At 35.9% G+C, this 20,159-nt stretch overlaps 1 protein-coding gene across 8 annotated transcripts in view; it reads left to right on the top strand.

Annotated features, from left to right (window-relative positions):
* The window catches only part of ARPP21 (cAMP-regulated phosphoprotein, 21kDa), a 57,551-nt gene extending 38,844 nt beyond the window's left edge, over positions 1-18,707 (top strand). For 2 of the 8 annotated variants that reach the window (XM_008591997.1, XM_008592000.1), the window contains exons 2-10: positions 5,197-5,373; positions 7,139-7,305; positions 8,351-8,392; positions 9,144-9,233; positions 13,222-13,366; positions 14,748-14,826; positions 15,429-15,488; positions 16,200-16,340; positions 18,692-18,707. In XM_008591997.1, the coding sequence (XP_008590219.1) occupies positions 7,177-7,305; positions 8,351-8,392; positions 9,144-9,233; positions 13,222-13,366; positions 14,748-14,826; positions 15,429-15,488; positions 16,200-16,340; positions 18,692-18,707 (702 nt within the window). In that variant the 5' untranslated portion in view covers positions 5,197-5,373; positions 7,139-7,176. Of the gene's footprint in view, positions 1-5,030; positions 5,374-6,059; positions 6,902-7,138; positions 7,306-8,350; positions 8,393-9,143; positions 9,234-9,439; positions 11,317-13,221; positions 13,367-14,747; positions 14,827-15,428; positions 15,489-16,199; positions 16,341-18,691 lie in introns of those variants that run through there. The other 6 variants (XM_008591999.1, XM_008592001.1, XM_008592005.1 and 3 more) reach the window with 6 other exon arrangements.
* The last annotated feature ends 1,452 nt before the right edge of the window (positions 18,708-20,159 follow it).

Genomic DNA, 20,159 nt, shown 5'->3' with positions numbered 1-20,159 from the left:
TTTTTTTTTTTTTTTTTTTTTTTTTTTTTTGTCCTTTTTGAGACCGGCCACACCGTGCTCAGCCAGTGAGTGCTGTGAGCGCACCGGTCATCCCTATATTGGATCCGAACCCGCAGCGGGAGCACTACTGCACTCCCAGCGCTGCTCTCTCCCAAGTGCGCCACGGGCTCTCCCCAAGTTTAAGGCATTCTGAGAGCTATGGCATTGGGGCTTTCAGGACTATCAAAGAGGAAGACTGAGGATAACATCTAGAAACCCAAATGTGACATGTGATTGGGGGGACAAAACCAGTGAAGAAACACACATGCCATCATCAAAAGATATGTTCAGGCAGTTTCTGTGTGGCTCATTCGTGAGGAAAGGAGATAGTGACCCAGTGGAAAACAATGTATGGGTTTGTCTTGCAACATCCTGGTAATTAATTGCTTAGATTTAGTAAGCATGGTCTAGATTTCTAATAGAAACTTCACTAGAGGATCACAGGTTATTGAAAAGACTTCTGACCCCCAGACCAAATGACTGTGTTTTTGACCAGCTTCACCACTGCATGATTGTGGACATTGTCCAAGTCACTGGATTTATTGCCAGCTAGACTAGCTGATCTCCAGGTTCTCTGCAGCTCTGTGGTTCTCTGGGTAATTGAACATTTTTTTTGTTTTTTAAGTTTGCACCTGACTAGTGGTTGATACCACCAGCCTATGTATGGATAAATGATGCCTAGATTCTTAATAGAATGTGTTGGAAATGTAAGGTGGTTATTAACCTGCATGGATTATGGAATTTGAGGCCATTTAAAAATCATTGAACTTGTCTTAGTGGTCACGCAGTCAAGCAAAAACCAGCCTCAATGCTGTTAGAACTGTTTATTTTCTAACAAGCCAACAAGGGCCATTAGTCCTATTCTCTGTCATCGATTTTGGTCAGAAAAATTCTCCCTATCTACTGTAAAAATATGCAAAAACTGGACCAATGATGTGTCAAAGCTACAGATCAACTACTACATTTTATTCAGCTTTCTATCCAGCTTCCTGACAGCCTGATATTTGTATTGCACCAAGACTATGTTCAGACTAAGCTTTAAGGAAAAAAAAAAATTATAGAGTTGTCTTTTTCAGTGAGAAACTGTGTCTCTTACTATTTGTTGGTGAGAGCACATTGGCCATACCTGCCTTTATTCTGATAGAGGGTTAGATATTCTCTGAACATCTTATTTCTTCTGCCTTAACTTTTTATTCTTGCAATGTCCACTTTGGATGGATAAACAGCAACATATGTTGTCAAAGACAAGACTGGTGCTTATGGGAGTCAAGTATTAATTGGTGAAGGTTACATTCGTAGAACTAGTCTGACATACCTGTGTCATAAATATATCAGAGAAAATTTTGTTAAGCAGAATGCCAATTTCCCCTTGTGTACTATCATTTTCTGCCTTTGATCTGTAGGTATGTATGTTAATTTGCTTATTTTTTATTTATGTCATATTCAGGAAGAAAAACAAGTTTATTTTAAGTGTCAATTCACCTGAATATCATGTTGTAGTGTAGAACATCCCTGCACATAGTAAAGGCTCAGTAAACACTTGTTCTAAGAATGAAAAATGAAGCATTGGCACATGGCCTTTCTCTTTCAGATGTTTTTATTGACATCAGACCTTCTTTAACTTTAAAGGCATTCATAATTATTATGGAGCTGCTCTTCTGTCCAAAACTTTGGTCTCAGTTCCTTCTATTGCTGGGATTCAAATGTTGATCTAGGTGACATTTGTATCCAGGACACTATAATTAAAGTAGAAAAAGTGAGATTCTACATATGAGTGACTACATGTTTATTAACTGCCTGAGCTCTTAGATAAAGCTTAAACAGGAATATTAATATAAAATATATCTATTCCCTAAAACACACAAAAAATGAAAATTCCTTTACTTTAATGCCCTCCTAGTTTTTTCCTCCAAGATGATTTTCTGGTAATTTTGGCATTTGCATTGTGACTCAAAAATCTTACAGAATTCTTGTGCATTAGGTTGACCAAAAAGAGTTTAATTACAAGGTAAAACTCCTACTTGAGTGTTTCTTATACATGCATTGAAGGATAAAATTTTCTTCGGGAAATTATGTTTACATGAAAATTTCTCATTGATATTTTTGTCACCTTCAGAAAATTTCAGACTTAGTAAAGATATCCATCTGTACACTCTATTCATGCCATTGTCTCTGTCATTTCTGAAGGGATTACATTCCAATTACTTTTCTTGTGCTCACATTAAACTTAATCTTACATGTTCAAAATTGTTTTTAAACTTTAACAAAATAACTGTTCTGAGAATGGGCTGTATGTTTGGTTTATATGGTGTTGCCTTATTTATATGCCTTATGCGGCAAATTGACAAGTTACTAATATCACCGCAATATGCAAGTGGTTTTCTTTCGCAAAACTGTGACCAGCCTGAAAAAAAGGAACAGTACATATGGGAGAAACATTTCAATTGTCCAAATAAATAAATCTTGACTGTGTTGTTTTGTCAAAAAGTACCTATACTGATTTGGGTTGATTAGTCATCCCCATGCTAATTTTTAGTATAAGTATAAACTGACTAATAAAAGTGACCGTCCTCACTTGCTAATAAAATTCAACTTTAATTCCCAATTTAGATATCCCCCGAGAAGTACATCATTGCAGGAATTTGCATCAAATCCTAATTGTTCTTTCTCTGTGTGGCAGCACAATGATTAATATATGTACCACCACACACACACACACACACACACATGCACAATTAAGACACACCTATTTTGTTGGTGGTGATGAAAGACAGAATATTTCATACTTTGCATTGTGCCTTTTTCCTCTGTCTCTCTCTTTCTCATCCCCCAGATACTAACTGCTACTGTTTTCAACTCTAAAGTTTTCAACTCTAAAGCTAAAGAAATAAGAAACTGCATGAATATGCAAAATAGTAATTGTTTTACTCGTTTTCTTTATTGTAGGTAGCTTACAGTGTTGTTGATCAATTTCCCTGTTTGTTTTGCAAACCATTGACAGACCTTGCTAAATACTACTCCCAAAATTTTGTTTAAAATAATATATCCACTAAAAGAAGTACAGTAATTTTTATTTTGTGTATTTGTATATAGTCTCTTCTTTTTCCTTCCATCTTTCCAACTATAAGAATTAAAATTTGACCAGAATATTAACCAAATGTTGGGGGGAAAGAAATTTGTTAAAAATAGTTTTTATTCTTTGTGAAAATGGGAGAAATGAGAACAGATCAAGAATAAATGGTAGTGGATGAGTCGGGCTAGTTTGGCGAACAGAAAGCTGGAGTAGGATTTATTTCCTGGCACTGCTTTCTTAGCAAAGAGAACAATTTTAATCAGTTACAAAAATATTTGTGATCCATATGTTCTGCTCATCCCCATATGCCCATATTCTCTTTTATCTTGGTAGATGATGACTTTATGATTCAGGCATGCAAGAATAATACCTCGCTGACTTTCTAGCTCAGTGCTATTTCAAAACTCATCCTGGTAATTACGCACACACATCTATCCAGGCTGTTCATGCTTTGAGTTAGTTACATGAATATCAGTTTGTTCTTTCTTTCTTCCTGGAAAGAATTATATCTTGTATTCTCATACTGAGGCTGGAATAATGCATCTAAGGCTTAGATTTGAAAACCATATTACCATTTACCTACTGGATTAAGTGAGGGTCAGAAAAAGGAGGCAAAAGGTGATAACTTCTTTCAACTTCAGAAAAGAAAAAGAGAATCCAAAAGGCATTTGATAATTCCATCCATCATTGAAATTTATTCTAAGACATATTAGATCATGGGCTTGTTAAATATATCCTAATTTTAAGACATGGTGACTGTTTCTATTATCAAGTGTTAGTTATAGTAGCCAAAAATTGAAAAACAAAAGTTACTGTTGATTAGCAATCCATTTCTTCCTAAATACATATTTGCTTCTCTCTCAATAGCTATATAATTTCTAACAACAAAACATATTTTAAAGACAAATTACTCATCTTAATAAAACACAAATAAATCCACAAAGTATTGACTATAAGTGATTGCTTTTCTCAACAGTTGTTTTTCTCTTGCACAACGAAGAGCTTTGTAATCCAATACATTATTAATATAGTCACAGTAAAATCCTGTGAGGAGCCAGTTGTGCTCATTTCAACTTGGAGGAGGGAGTAGCGAAGAGGACAGGGAGAGGGTTTCTAAACTTCAGATGAAATAAGTGGGATGCATTTAGTGTTTTCATAGGTGGGTATGTGATGGAAGAATTGTGCATGCTGGTGTGCGGCAGCAAAAGGATAGACATACACCTCGGCATTGGCAAATGTTATTAGAAGCCCTTCTCTATGTTTGCATTCAAGCTGTCTTGCCGTAGCTTCTGTAGGAGTTGTGAGAAAAAGAAAGTGCACATTATAGCATGGATTGTTTTCAATAGGCTCGAAGTTTGCAAATGTGTTGAAACCCTCTGACAGTGTTCCTTTGCTGTCAAACAGAATGCCCAGCTGGCGGTGACAATCCCAATGGGGAGGGAGGGTTATGAATTGTGTTCACCATGCAACAGAATATTAGGAATTCTTCCTCCCAAACTGTAAGTGGAGAGAAAGGATCTCTCTAAGCCATGTCATTACGAAAGTTTTTCTTTTTTTCTTTTTTAATTTTTATAGCTAATACCTTACTAAATTAGAACCTTTAAATATGCTTCATTGAGATAACTTTCATAAAGAAAGAAGTCACAGAACCAGCATTAAAGTATATCATATGATAAATCTGTAATTAAGACAAAGGCTTTGGTTTAAAAAAGGAGGCAAGACTTTTTGCTCCTAGGTGATCTTGATTCTCATTGAAGCAAACACACAACTTGTTTTTTTTTTTTTTTTAATACAAAGTGCGAGATTTCACTAAAAAAGGTTAAAATTGAAGTGAGTAATCTGCGGTGCATAATGCAATTGTTAATTTTAGCTCCTTGCGTGGGTGCCGTTCTGACTTGAACAGCCGGCTGTAGCCTTCATTAGAGAAGAAGCAGGCAGCTTGAGACAGGTGGAGCTGGATCAAGCTGTGAACGTGATTTGCTGGAAGCTGGTCATTAGTGTTAGAAACCCAGTCTTCTTTATTTTGTCCTTCACCCTACCATGATTATTGCAATTATTATTATTTACTTTTCATCTTTTTTCAGGTTGACGATGATGTGTCAAAGTGTGTAAAGGAATCGCATGGAGATGGGCATTCCGAACTGTTAAAGGGGACATGGGACTCCAGTTGTCTCTGATCACTTGTGTGGATTTTCCCGGTGTAGAACGACAGAAGCCGCTAGTAAGTCGCCAAGACCTACAGCAGGAATTCTGCGTGCAAGGTAAAGGTCTTGTTGTCTGGCTGTCATCTCATCTGTATAGTATTATTATTATTTCTTTATTATAGAAATGTGCTTGTTTGCATAGAGCAGTTCACTGCATGTAACCGTAACGGACAGGATCTATATAGGGACTCATTTGGCTTGTAGTTTGGAAAATTAGAGCTCAATTTGTTTACTCCATTTTAAATCTGGTCATTATCTGGTGGGTTTTTTTGTTTTTGTTTTTGTTTTTTTTCTTTAATCAAAACACTCTGAAAAATAAGGTAGAGCAACAGAGGTCCCGTCTCCTCCTCCTAATCTATACATTGAGAAACAAGTTGCTTGCCCTTGGGAAACAAAACTTTTGATTTTGATAGCCATAAACATTGACTGCCACTGAAATATGAGAAGTTTGGCAGAATGCACTGGATGAAATATCCTAAAACCTCCCAAATGCTAAAATCATTGCTCAGTAGCCACTTAGAGTTTCAAACCACCGTTCTTTAGGAAAACTTTTTCTTTTACATTCCCACAATGCTTTGCCAAATGAGCCCGTGTATTTTAAAGATATCATTAAATACCACCTGTCCTGTCATAGTAGATTTTAGCAAATTTACAATAAAAATTTCTATGTTTTAGATTTTTCTCACGTTTCTAATTTCCAGTTGGAAATAGTTACTTAATTAGTAAGTGGTAATTAAACACCCTCCAAAGAAACATATCAAAACACTGATTTGTCCAGTAATAATTACCATTATAATGACCGGGAACGGGGCAGTCACTGCTCGAGAATTTTCGTGAAAGAACTGACTTTCTAAGCTACAGCGTCTGTATGTCATTCTCTTTCTTTCCTTCTTTCCTCCCTTCCTTCTTTCTTTAGTTTTTTCTCAAGGCTTAAAAAAAAAACGAGGAGGAAGTAAATGCTAAATTATTCATGAGCCTCATTTGACAGCACATCAGAAGGGGAAGTGTCAGGTTTTATGGAGGTAGGGAGAAAAAAATAATAACAGGCTTTAACTTTGAAAAGCCATTTCCAGTGTCTGTATAGTAGTCTATTGTGAGCCTGGAGTAGAGGAGCTCGGTTGCAATAGCTTCATTAGAGCCACCTGCCAAAGTCTTCCTTCCGCAGCATCCTGCAGCACCAGCAACTGACAGGAGCTTGGGAGAGGGCTTATGCTTTTAATAATGTACCTGTCAGTTTGAAGCCTGGAAATGTTGACCCTCTAAGGTTTATTGCTAAATTTAGATTCAGTATTTATACTGAATTATTACCTCTTCAATTGATTTTTGCCCTTTGTAGGCACACTGTATTGTTTATACCTAGGGAAATGTGTCTATGGTTGAAACTTGCAAATAATGTTTGAGTCACTTAAAGATGCTGCAGCACATTGATACCACCTCTTGACTCAGAAGTTGAGAGTCATTTGCTCAAGAGTTGAAAAAATGTGATCCTTTTCTTCTTCTACTTCATAGTGGGTCATGGATGCTGATAGTTGTGTGGGAGTTAGGTGTCTTCATTTAAGATTCGTTGATCCATTTTGATGAAAAGGTGAATTCACAAGTGTGTTTGCATGTGTGTAGAGGGGGTGTGGATGGAGTGACCTCATCTGCCTCTTGTGTATGCCTTGGGTACTTGATTTTGTTTTACTTTATTCTCCTTTTGTATAAAATTGGCTTGAGTTACTCATGCGAATTTGAATAAAAAGGAAGAAACAAAAGGTCTCAAAACTAATAGTAAATACTTCATTCCACAGTAACTTTATTTTTTGATCTCTTCAACTTTTAGGGCGTAAAACCTTGTTATTTTAATTTGCATCTGGGAGAATGTCTGAGCAAGCAGACCTGAATCAGACGATAGTGGAGGAAGGAGGGACTGAACAGGAGACAGCCACTCCAGAGAACGGCATAGTGAAATCTGAAAGTCTGGATGAAGAGGACAAACTGGAACTGCAGGTGAGACTGCAGAGACCCTGACGCCCATACTTTGAAGATTTCTTTTCTTTCTTTCTTTCTTTCTTTCTTTCTTTCTTTCTTTCTTTCTTTCTTTCTCTTTCTTTGTCTCTCTCTCTTTCTTTCTTTCTCTTTCTTTGTCTCTCTCTCTTTCTTTCTTTTTTTCTTTCTTTCTTTCGAGTTTGACTAGTTACATGATTAGGAAATATGTAATGCTAATCTTTTCCTTTCCCAATTATTAGTCACATTTTCCCCTGACTGAACCATACTCTAAAATGCATCTTTAAATGAAAAATATCTAAGGAAGGTATTTAATTACTGAATTTGCACATAGCATCCTAGTATCAATTTTCAGACTACCTCAAGGTGTAAGTGGAGGGCTTCTCCTGGGACAGCTTTAGGCTAGCTGAGTTTTAAAAATAGATTTGCTATTCCATGGAAAGATAAAGACCCAGTTCATGGTAGACTGAGAAAAATCAAAGACATAAGCCCTGTTGAACTTCATGGACATGCTGAGGTTCAAAATCTTATTAGAAATCAAACCTAAGCCCTAGAATTCCCATTCAAAGTGAGAAAGCATTAAAAAGGGCAGGGGGGGGGATTGGGAGTGATTGAAGAAAGTGAAATAGCGTTATGATTAAATACACCATGATTTACAAAAGAAAGAGATTTGGTAGAGGGAAAACAAACTGTATTTGCAAGTTACCTGTACCTATTGATTCTCTTTGAACTAAACTACAAAAGTGTTAACTCTTTATATACCAACAGTTAACAAAGGCAATAACTACATAATAGCCAAAAGACTTCAACGACCTGCTTTCTCCCCCTCCAATAGGTGCTGCAAGGAGAGACAGCTGGAAGTTACATGGTCAAAAGTTTTTAAAAGCTAGGGAAGGGGGAGTTCTCCCTAGTGGTTACAATGCCTATTGCTATTATTGATTTCTCCACCATATCAATGGTAGTGACACCTTTTCTTCTCTCTCTTTCTCTCTTCTCTGATGTTGGTTTACTGTTTGCTTGTTTTATTTTATTTGTTTCTAACATACAGAGGCGGCTGGCGGCTCAGAACCAAGAGAGAAGAAAATCCAAGGTAGGTTTATTGAGATTCAGAATAGACCTGATTTCATGGATATAAATTTCATATTTTACATTGGAATTCAAGGATTTGCTATAATTCAGATGGTTGTATGCAGATATTGTGGTGGATCCTGGTTGTACTGCTGCTGTATGCTTGTAATGACATTATGTTCAAGTGTATCTTTCTTGCTCTTAGAGTTTGAAATAGCTACAAATTTATATATTGGCTTCTGTTTTCACACTTGGAGATTTGATAGTGCCTTACAAAATGAGTAGCCACGTGCTCAGCTTTTATTTTAAATAAAATTTGGAGTAGATGTTTTAGTCTCATCAATTGATTTCTGCCTTTAAGTAAACAGGTGCTGTCATTTAGTACACATTCTTTATCGTTTTAAGCATCTTCTCATTCAAATTCCCTGCAAACTTAGTTTTAGTGGAAATTAATTTTGTCATTTGTCCCTCCCTTATATTTTCATGAAATGGCAGCAATTCATTCTTCATGGGATCCCTATGCAATGGGCACAATTTGCGAGGAGTGTTCCTTAAATTCATCCTTGTACATTTGCCATCAGCTCCATTCCCATCAACACAGAGATTTCACGCTTTGAATCTTTGTAAACAGAACTGAGCGGCAGACCTGAAGCTGGTCTTACAAATCTGATTTGGGAACGTCTGTGAATGTAGGAATGATCTGACAGCCTGAGAATGTTTCGTGTTTGTATTCTTTATTTTCCTTTTCTTTCCTTTTCTTTCCCCCTTCCCAGTCAGGAGCAGGAAAAGGTAAACTGACCCGCAGTCTTGCTGTCTGTGAGGAATCGTCAGCCAGACCAGGAGGTGAAAGTCTTCAGGATCAGGTATATCCCCTGTCATTATCACTAATTGCATGAACGGGGTCCACCTTTGTGTGCATGACTGTTAATTTGGTGTTAAACAGTGTTTTGGGGGAGAAAAATATAATGGAAGAAAGAAATCCTTTTCTGGCTTCATCCCCTGTTTATGAGACATTCTAAAACAGTTTAACAGTTTGTCACAGAGTGTTATTACGTTTGTTTTTTTCCAGACCCTCTGAAAACTGCAAATGGAAAGGAATTCAAAAGAATTTAGATTAAAAGTTAAATAAAAAGTAAGCACAGTAGTGCTGAATTTCCTCAAAGGCTCTCTCTTGATAAGGCTGAACCAAATATAGCCCTAAGTATCCCATCTCCTTCCTTATTGGAGATGTCTTACCTCTCAGCTCCCCAAAATGCACTTGCCTATAAGAAAAACAACTGTTGGCTTGTATGAAACTTAAGAAATAGTGAAAAGGGTGCATTGAACCTTGGAGAAATACTTTTATGGCCTTTGGTGGAGATTTCTCTATACTGCAAAAATTGTCCAGAAATGAATCCAAGCTAATGGTGAATTTAAGTTAATATTACTAATGTATCACTGCACATCCTTACTCTTATTTTTGCCTTTTACAGCAAGAATGTTAAGGCTTAAAATTTTTAATTCCAACAAAACTCTTCCATGACAAAGTGGGAAACTTCACATTATATTTATTTCTGTTTGCCTTTTAGGCATCACATTAGCTTTTATAAAAAGTCTTGCTACTGAAATTTTGCTTATTTTATCAGAGGCTGAGAGCAGTCAAGACAAAAGTAAAATGACCTATCTGAGCCCAGGGAGAGAAAATTGATTAAGATATCACTATTGTTATTTGGTTTGTTTTGCTTTTCTCTTCTTATTTTAATTGAAACACTCTGAATTCCCCTCATGGATACAGAGAGCATTGAGAAGAGCATTGAGAGCACTTTCTTTAAAAGGACCAAAAATAAATTCCTTATAGATTTTGTCCTAAAGAGTATTTTTTTTTTCTAATGTCATTTTCTTAACATGCCACTCATGTCATAAGGCATGAACAGGCTATCTTTCAGTAGCCATTACTGTGTCTCATACACATGCTTTATTTTACTTGGGCTCTGAGAAATGTGTGGCTTTTCTTCAGCATTTTATTTGTGCTTCTATTTTTAATGGAGATTGAAAAGGGGGAATAATGTGAATATCACGGCTTGTATTATTCGATGTTGATTGATGGATTGTAATGTACTGCACATGATATATGTTAACTCTGCAGAATGACAGACCCTGGGAGAAGTAATACCCCAGTTGTCCCCTACTCCTAATGCCAGGCAGAGAAGGACAGCCTTCATGGTCTTAATTTGGTTTTTGTTCCATTTGACAAGGTACCAGGAGGAAATTTTTTAAGAGATCATCTGTATAATAGTGTTTCACCCTGCACCTAAGTTTAGTTTCTACACACAATTGGTGCAGAGAAATAAGATGCAAACGGTGCTTTGTCCCTGCTGGTTCCAAGCTCAGAAACCCAAGACTAGCTTTATAGGAGAGAATTAGCCCTTGGAAGCGTCTCTTTGGACTAGCTGAGGTGTGGTGGGAGCAGGGGACTGACTGAAAATACCTAGATGCACATATAAGCAAGTGGCCATGCTCCTTTTTTAAGAGAATAAAGAAGCAGACCTTTGAGCTTATATGCAATGCCTTCATTAGGTACCACCGGCACTTACAAAATGTGTGGACTGAATCCCAGAGAACACTGGCAGAAGTACACAGTATATGGATTGTATTGCTTCCCCAATGTTTGTATATTCACAGTATTTGGAAAACTGCCTTCATTTTCCTGTGTGGGAAAAACTCTTGCTACCTGTATTACTTGATCTCAGACCCATACCTGATGGTTCAGTCTGTCCTTAAGTTAAAGGAATCTTGCTTTTCTAATGTTATACTATTTACCTATCAGTGTATTACTGTGACTTGAATCATTCTTTTACTGTTGTTGGATATAAACTTATCCTGTACCTATGTATTTATTAACACTTGTATTTTATTATTGAGCATATCAATAAAAATATTAAAAAATAACAGATTGTTTTTTACCAACTCTATAGCACTTTTGTGTATTCTTTCAACACCATAATTTATATTTATGCATAGGAAAGATAGATTTTTTTCCCACGTATATACTATTTGTCAACACATGGCATCAGCTTGTACCTTTCTTTTTTTTTATTTGTAGTGGATGTCCTTAGCCTCTGCCCTTGAATTTACAATATATTTCCAAGCCTCTCTGATTTTAGATTCAAATTTACAGAGGCTGAATGATTCAGTTGGTTTTGAAGAAACAATGAGGCCATTTTCATAACCCAGGTATCCTCAGTTTCCCCTTCTGACCAACTGATGAATTGGTTCTTTCCCCCTCCCAGCCATATCTTCTGAGATAGAAAAGTTCCAGTGGTTTCCTTAGGAAGAAGAAGCAAATCATAACCCCAGAACCAGCCTGAACCTTTGCAGATTAAGACATTTCTGTCCCAAATTGTATGATAAAAAAACTCTATAAGCAAATTACATTCAATTTGACATATTTTGTATATGTCCATCCCCAGTATAAACATGTGAAGTCAGAAAACCCAGCTAAGATAAATATTTATGGTGAGAATGTGTTTTATTTCACCCTTTATATCGTGTGTCTTTCCGAGCATGCTGACTTTTTATTCTAGCCAGGAGTTCACAACGGAGCCCCTCCCAAAAATGAAACTTGGGTTTGGAGGACTTTTGCTTTATTCTCGTTAGATTAGCCAGGTATACCTAGAACCCATTAAGATTCCCAGATTGGCCACAGGTTGAGGAGTTACAGGTGTCAGTTTTGTCACATGTAGAATGAGCATTAGTTTTGTTTTCAGTGATAGACACTATTAGTCATTGGAAATATTTTTTTTCCTACATTATAAATTTTAATGTCACTAGTGGAAGAAAGCTTTCCCACCAAGTGAACTCTTACATAAGAATGAGTGGGCTTAATGTTAGCTAATTTATCATAGTTTTAATCATAGCATAAGTTTTTCATAAAACTAAAAAACATGATTTGGCTGATTCTTCTTCCAAACAGCAATCATACTATCAACCAAATTGCTGATATATGTGAGTTAATACAAAATAGTCTGTTTTCAGTACAAAATAAATATAAAAGTAGATCTAGCCCCAATACTGTCAGTGGTCAATCTTATATCTAGCTTTGGTTCAAGAGAATCTCATATTTTGGAAAGAATTAAATGATACTTATATAAAAATAAAATTAAATATTTATATATAATTTATGGAAAATATAATTCTACTTGCTGCCTTTTCTAAATGGCAATGCTTATTGTAACTATATATTATAATGATTTACCAATAACACTTGTAAACAATTATGATAATAATCCACACATAAGATTCCTGTAATTATAGTTTGCTTTCTTATATAGTAGAAATCATTGCTGATATGGTTCTAAAATAGACTTTTTATTGTAAATAGGCTATTAGGGCTTTCTTTATGTCTGTTCAACCTGTAATTATGACATGTAATATCTGTCTGTCTGTGTTTGTACCAATTTCACCTTATAAGGAATTATAGAAGAGAACTGCAGAAGCCTTTTTTTTTTTTAAAGACACGACAGTGGCTGTGAAGCAAGCTTACTGATAGAGGAAGTTTTCCCAGGTGTTTAAAAATAAACCTGTAGAGAAAATAAGAGTTGTGATCTACAGGAATTTAACTTGGTTGAGGTTAATATTCATGAGGCAAAGTTTTAGCACTAGATGTTTCTCATGACCTCCCATTGACTTCTGAAGTTCAATTCACCATAAAGGGCAATTATTTTTCTGACAGGTTTAATTTTTACCATTTAAGAAAAAGAAAAATCTTCACCTGGCTTTCATTTTCCTGTACTTCATAATCTCTATACAAAATGGAAACCAGACAGAGATTATTAAATCTGGCCCTAAATTATTATATTTTTTCCCCAACAGGAATCAATTCATTTACAGCTTTCCAGTTTTTCCAGCCTGCAAGAGGAGGATAAATCTAGCAAAGATGACTCTGAAAGAGAAAAAGAAAAGGATAAAAACAAAGATAAAACCTCTGAAAAACCCAAGATCAGAATGTTATCAAAAGGTGAATGTGAAAATGTTTCCTAATTTCCTCAATTTGGGCATATAAGTAGTCAAAGAACACATTCTAGATTTCACGTGCATAGACACCACCCACCAAACTCTGCATATACTTTCATATGTGTAAGTATGTGTGTGTGTACAGGATGTGAACTTGACTTTCTGTTCATGGTGTCATTATTTGTGTAGCTAGAAAATCATTTACTTTTACAATCACAAATTTCTTTAGATTCATATTTGAATCTTCTGTTTTCAATGACAAACTTGTACAAAGGAGAAAAGATAAATCCTGCTCTTAATTCCCATTTGTGAGACCAATTAATGTGGATTGGTGAACAGTAATGATACTCAATTTTATATCCTAACTTTCATGATTATCGTAAAAGACAGATAGTGGAATGGCAATTCTTGGTTGATGAATGATGTGGTCCCCAAAGCACAGATGTATATGCCAATGGAATATATGATAAACATTTTACCTGGCACAGATAAATTAGGTTTCTACACCCATGTACTGTCACATGATGTTTGTCTTAAAAAACACACACTTCTACTTCAGTAGTTTTCCAAAGAATGTCATTTCTTCTAAAACCACAAACCTACTATCTAGACCTTTCAAATTGTTGCCATATATATCGTTGTACAAAACAATAGTAAGTTGAATTGAAATGAAGAGTGCCATAAATAAATAGCTTTAGAGAAGACTTTTTGTTTTAATAACTGAGAAAGAATTGAATATCTTATTAGCTGAGGACTGACAACTGTTTCTAATATCTGCTTATAATGTGTTGTCTCTACTGCTGAATATCTAAAACCCACGGTGTATACAAGAGTAAAGAAGTCCAGGTTCCTCAAACAATTTTAAAATTAAACTTTAGCCAGCATGAGGAGATTTGAAGACTTGGAAATATTTAGTGCTGTCCTGTGTTTTGCACTGATTAATATTTAGATAGTCTCATAAAACAACTTCATTTTTTGCCTTCTCTGTTTCAAGAGAAAAAGGGTTCCATGGAATCTCAAACTCTTGAGAGCTCTCTCTCTGAGGGCTGGGGTTACCTGTCATGTGGAGTTTGTGCCCTTGGAGATTTACAGTACAGAATGAATTCATGACATGGGCTCCACCCTACATCCCACCCACTCTGTACCCACTTCCCCTCCTGACTTATGGGTCTTTCCACAGTTAGGATCTTCAGTGTTTTCCATCCCTGAATCTAATTTTCATTCTGATGATATACTGCCCAGGTTGCTAGTTTTAAACATGTAAATTCATACCAATGGCTTCATCTAAAATTTACCTGAGCAGGAGGTAAACAGGAAAGGTTGGGAAAACGTTTTCCACTTTCCCACAATCATTCCTGACAACTCCATCCTGCTATTTGTTTCAGATTGCAGCCAAGAATACACGGATTCTACAGGCATAGACTTACACGAGTTTCTGATTAACACCTTAAAGAATAATTCCAGGTAAATTATTAAATAAGCCTCTTATTTTTAGAAGGACTAAATAGAATATTACAAAGTTATTAGTCCAAACACTTCCAAGAAGGCAGTTGTAAAATGGAGATACCTTCCTTCCCTGACATCTTACACTATCTCCTTTATTTCCTCTTTTCTGTTAATGGTTTGCATATTTGCTATTTATAGATAGTCTTAATATCGGGGTAGATACCCAATAATAAATTATAGTTTGCCAGCTCTGCTTTCCTGATAACAGAGAGATATTAAGTGGGAGAAATGGAGAATGAAAATTATTCATGTCAAATAAACCATTATGTTTCAATGTAGTTACACATTCATGTACAGCCAATACTTGGTCTTTGCTTTGTTCCAGTTTCTTATTAATTTAAAATATGCTATTAGGTATTACAAGATCTTTAACAAATGAAATCAGAAATGATCTTAAGAAAAATGAAAAAATATGTAAGTGGTCAGCATATTCCAGAGAAGAATTAGATATATGTTTGTAGCCACATACATTTAGTCTTTTCTATACATGTGATGAACTATTCAGGTCTTTTGGAATGGAAAGTACATAAAATCTCTTCACTTTAACATTTATTTTTCAGGGACAGAATGATACTCTTGAAAATGGAGCAGGAAATTATTGATTTCATTGGTGACAACAAGTATGTTAAATAGCAATGCTGGTTAATTTTATGTGTCTTAGTTTGGTATTTGGATTAAATTATTCATTCCAGAAAGATTTAGGAATAGATAAAACATTGTTTAATATGTTTCTTGATTTGTTAAACGGAGATGTTATTGGAGTTAGGAGCTATATGCTGATGGGAATTGTTGCTTGGACCATGTGTGCTCCTGCTTGTTAAATTCCTGAGAAAATGGCTATAAACAAGGGGCCACTGATTAGCATAGAGTAGTTGTAACAAGAAGCGACCCTTTTCATTTTTATTATAGTTTTTTAATGGGCTCCAGCTGGCTGCAGTCATTTATGCCTGGAAATAATTGTGCTGCTTTCAGTGTAAACCATGTAATGACACATCTCCAGATAGGCATCTGCAATTACCAATTATGTCATAAGATTTGTCCTGTGCCTGGCTTCGTTGATAAGGTATCATGGACTAAAATATTTTCCAACAGACATTAAGTTCTCTCTGGCAAGAGAAATGTGCAATGATTAAACAAAGATACTTATTGCAGCTTTATCAATAAATTTATAAGTGGAAAATTTGTCTGGAAATGAAGACACTAAGTGTTACCAGAAATGAAAGAGGCTTACAGTTTGGATGAAAGAGAAATAGTTTTGTGTGTGTATCTGTAAAGTGTACAATGGGCAAGAAATGAAAATGCTGATTCCAGTTTCTTGTATTCTGTTCCAGTAATCATTATAAAAAGTTCCCTCAGATGTCATCATATCAGAGGATGCTTGTCCATCGTGTGGCAGCTTACTTTGGATTGGATCACAATGTGGATCAAACAGGAAAATCTGTTATCATTAACAAGACCAGCAGCACCAGAATGTAAGCCCCTTCACTGTGTTTATTTAGCATTTTCTTTTTCTGTTGTTGCTTCGTTTATAAAAGCACAGTATAAAATTCAAAGTATATGACATTTAAAATGCACAGTGTTATTTATCTCTTGCTCTTATCAGCAATAGTGTGGCATTTATCTGTAGATGATTATCTGAGAACCAGGAAGGTTTGTAAAATTCAGGCAGTAAAGTGGATTTATTGCCTGATTTTTTACATAACTCCTGAAACATAATTTTCTTTCTTCCATCAGTGCTCCATGAAATTACATACAAAACCATGGAAAATTTTTATGTCAAATTATAACTCAATTTGAAAATAATGCACATTATTAAGCAATCATGACATGTGCAGGATAATTGTCATTTTCTTTCTTTTTTTTCTGGTTTGTTGATATCTATCTTTTTGTGGTTTCTAGAGTAACAAAAAGCTCTGAATCAATTTGAAAATAATGCACATTATTAAGCAATCATGACATGTGCAGGATAATTGTCATTTTTTTTCTGGTTTGTTGATATCTATCTTTTTGTGGTTTCTAGAGTAACAAAAAGCTCTGAACCTGGAGACAGAAATCTTGCCTCTAAAATCCAGTTCTACTTACTAGTTATATGACTTGGAGCAAGTCATCTAAAATCTGCCATCTCAGTTTTTTCACCTGTAAAATCAGAATTTTGAGCTAGATGATATCTAAGTTTGAGCTCTAAAAGGTGGATGATAGTTTGGTTTTTGTCCTTAAAATAATTGTTTACTTTTATCTTAATATCTTTTCATTGTCCATTGAGTCACCAAAAGCATAATGAGTAGTTCTTTGCTTTGAAACTTGTAGCCTCTTGAACTCATGTATCTTTTGAGTACAGTGCAAGCCACTTCTATAGCAAAGGGCATGTTAAACTCAAAAACTGTCCCCTTGGGCTGGCCCGGTGGCGCACTGGAGAGTGCGCCGCTTGGGAGTGCGGCGGCGCTCCCGCCGAGGGTTCGGATCCCATGTGGAGACCGGTTCCCGCTCACTGGCTGAGCACGGTGCGGGCGCAACACCGAGGGTTGCGATCCCGTTGCCGGTCCCCAGTACGGGCGCGACACCGAGGGTCGTGATCCCATTACCGGTCAGTAAAAAAGACAAAAAGGAAAAAAAAAAAAAACTGTCCCAATGTAAAGCATCCTCTTTTGTAATTTCCTTTCACATGCTGTCCTTGTTAAATTGTGTAAATTGCATGGTCCTTAGGAATGCTGTATTAGTGAAGGGAACTTTTGTGTCAAGCAGAGCATCATGGTTAAAATTCTCTTTATTTCCCACTCACCAGAGGTTAGGACATGTGTGGGTGGAGATAAGGCTCTTTCTCTACTCAAGGGTCAGTCTGTGCTCAGCAGAGGCAGAGTGAAAGTCGTAATGGAGAGAGTGTAAACTGAGAGATCTAGGACCAAGCTTGCCTATTGTCTCAGGGACACTGAGGCTCTACTTCCCCTGGCTTTGAATTACTTATATGTCTGCAGGAAAGTTTGAAGTGGATAATGTTTAAGGGCCCTTGAAGCTTCAGAATTATTGGGTCCAGTGGTTGCATTCTACTGGCAAAATACATTTTAAAATTTACCAGCTTTCTCCTTAATCTGATTGTTGATGCATGTGCCTCATATTTTGAACAGTAATGGGAATTAAAGGTCACAGCTCTTTAATCCTTTACCTCTTTCCTCCACATCAAGTACTCCTAGCTATTCTTGTTATTGTTGTATTGTTGTTTTTCACTCTCTCTTCTGGTTTTTCTTATGGCTTCCAGATACCATAAGTCAGGAACATCCAGATTGCAAAATAGAGCAGTAATTAATTGCTTCCTTTTAATTTTTTCTTTTCTTTTCTCTATAAGTTCATAGCAAACATAGAAAAGCCCATAGATCAAATAGACCAAATTTGATATGGTATCAACTGGTGGATAATAGATTTATTTTTAACTCACACTGATTTTGCAATCACATAGTTATGAATACTAGTACACATGTTTAAAAACTATCTCCTTGTAGAATGGATTTTGAGAAAAATAAGTATTGTATACAGACTTGGTGAGCTTTGAGTGATGGCTATAAACCTGCTCTGTCCAATACAATAGCTACGTATGGCTATCAACATTGCAATTTAAATTTAAACTTTACCATTTCATTTCTCCACCAGGCTAGTCACATTTTAAATGCTCATATTGGATAGAACATACATAGAACATTTCCATGATTTCAGACTGTTCTATTGGTTAGCTCAGTTAAGTCTTCTCTAAACACTTGTGTTTCCTGCCAAATACCCCAATACCACTTCAGGATGTAATTTGTCCTTTAAAACTTTTGTTTACTGCTGATAGGCATCATCAGAACTAGACTTCTTCAGTTCCAGAAGAGCACCAGCTTTTTTTTTAATGGCCACTTAAAAATAGACCCCACATTATTATGCCTTCAGGAAGAGTGAAAAGTGATTGTGCGTAGAGAACACCTTTTGAAGATGCAGTTACTATGACAGGCATGCCCAGGCTCAGTCTCTGCCTAGTTCCTTGCTTTTGCACGCCACCCTTTACGGACCCCTCCACAAGTCAGATCATGCCTAAACAAAAAAGACAAATGGCTATAAGTCATGGACTTTCATGGTATTTCCTGAAAAGCTGAGCTCAACAATGGTCAATCCACAGCTGTCAGGTCCTACTGCTCTATTGCAACCACATTTCTGACCATCTTCTATTTGAGCTGCTCTTGTGGACAGAAGGGGTGGTGTTTCAGAGATAACTGATATCTTTAAGGACAAGAAAAAAGGATAAATTACATATCCTTTTTCAAATAGTAACAAGTCACAATTTTCAGGACCTGAATCATTGTTGGTTTTAAAAGTCTGTTGTCATGCTCCTTGGAATTGAAGTTCAAAATGGAGCATTATATTCAAAACATTGTATTCAAGTATTAAGTGTCTTGTCTTTCTTTGGTTCTGTGAAAATTTCAAAAGTTGTCTTTTCAGGGCAATTGGTATGTGATGGTCATGGGAACCATATTAATTTAGAAATATTATTGGATTGAACTGTTTCCATTTATTTAAAGGAGGAGGGCTGAGGTGTTTGGGGAATATCTTCCAATGTACACAGTTTTACACTACTTCAATGAAAATACATGAAAATGCATATTTTAAATGGCACTGTAGCTTGGGAGAAATGCAGAAAAATGTGGATGGAGAATGCAGAAAATTATGGATTGAGGATATAAAAATGAATTTAAAGGCTGAGGGAGAGAAAATACTCTTCTATAGTGGTTTTTAATTTTTCTTCTTCAGCAATGCTTCATTGGTACATAAGGTGCTCCTCTGACATAGATAAATACATAACTGTAACTACATAAGGTACATATTGGCTGGGATTTATTTTCCAGAATCCTGATTTTCTAGATGATAGACAGTTTAAGTAATTATAGAATGTGACTTGAGAATGTTAAGTTTTTCATGGAGAGAAATCAGTTTCACATGAAGTGCAAAATACTTAGGTCATAACAAAACACTCTGCAACGACTGTGTATACATGTATGTGTGTGCTGTACCAACCTCTAGTATTTTCTGTAATACCATCAGATATATTTCACCTGCCCTGTCATGAGGGAAAGAATTTGTCTCAGGACATACTTCTCAGTTAGTTAAATGATAAAATAGCATTATCTACTGTTTATTCATTGCACTGAGTACTTTTAACTCTTGTTTTATGTATGTTATTACATTTAATCCTAAAATCATATTTACAACATAAATAATTAGAGCCCCAATAGAAGAAGAAAATGAGGCACAAACTGAAGTTCAGTTTG

The sequence above is a fragment of the Galeopterus variegatus genome, unplaced genomic scaffold (assembly GCF_000696425.1).
Source record: "Galeopterus variegatus unplaced genomic scaffold, G_variegatus-3.0.2 Scaffold7489, whole genome shotgun sequence".
Lineage (NCBI taxonomy): Eukaryota > Metazoa > Chordata > Mammalia > Dermoptera > Cynocephalidae > Galeopterus > Galeopterus variegatus.
The sequence above is the reverse complement of the archived record's forward strand: the minus strand, read 5'-3'. Positions and strand labels throughout refer to the sequence as shown.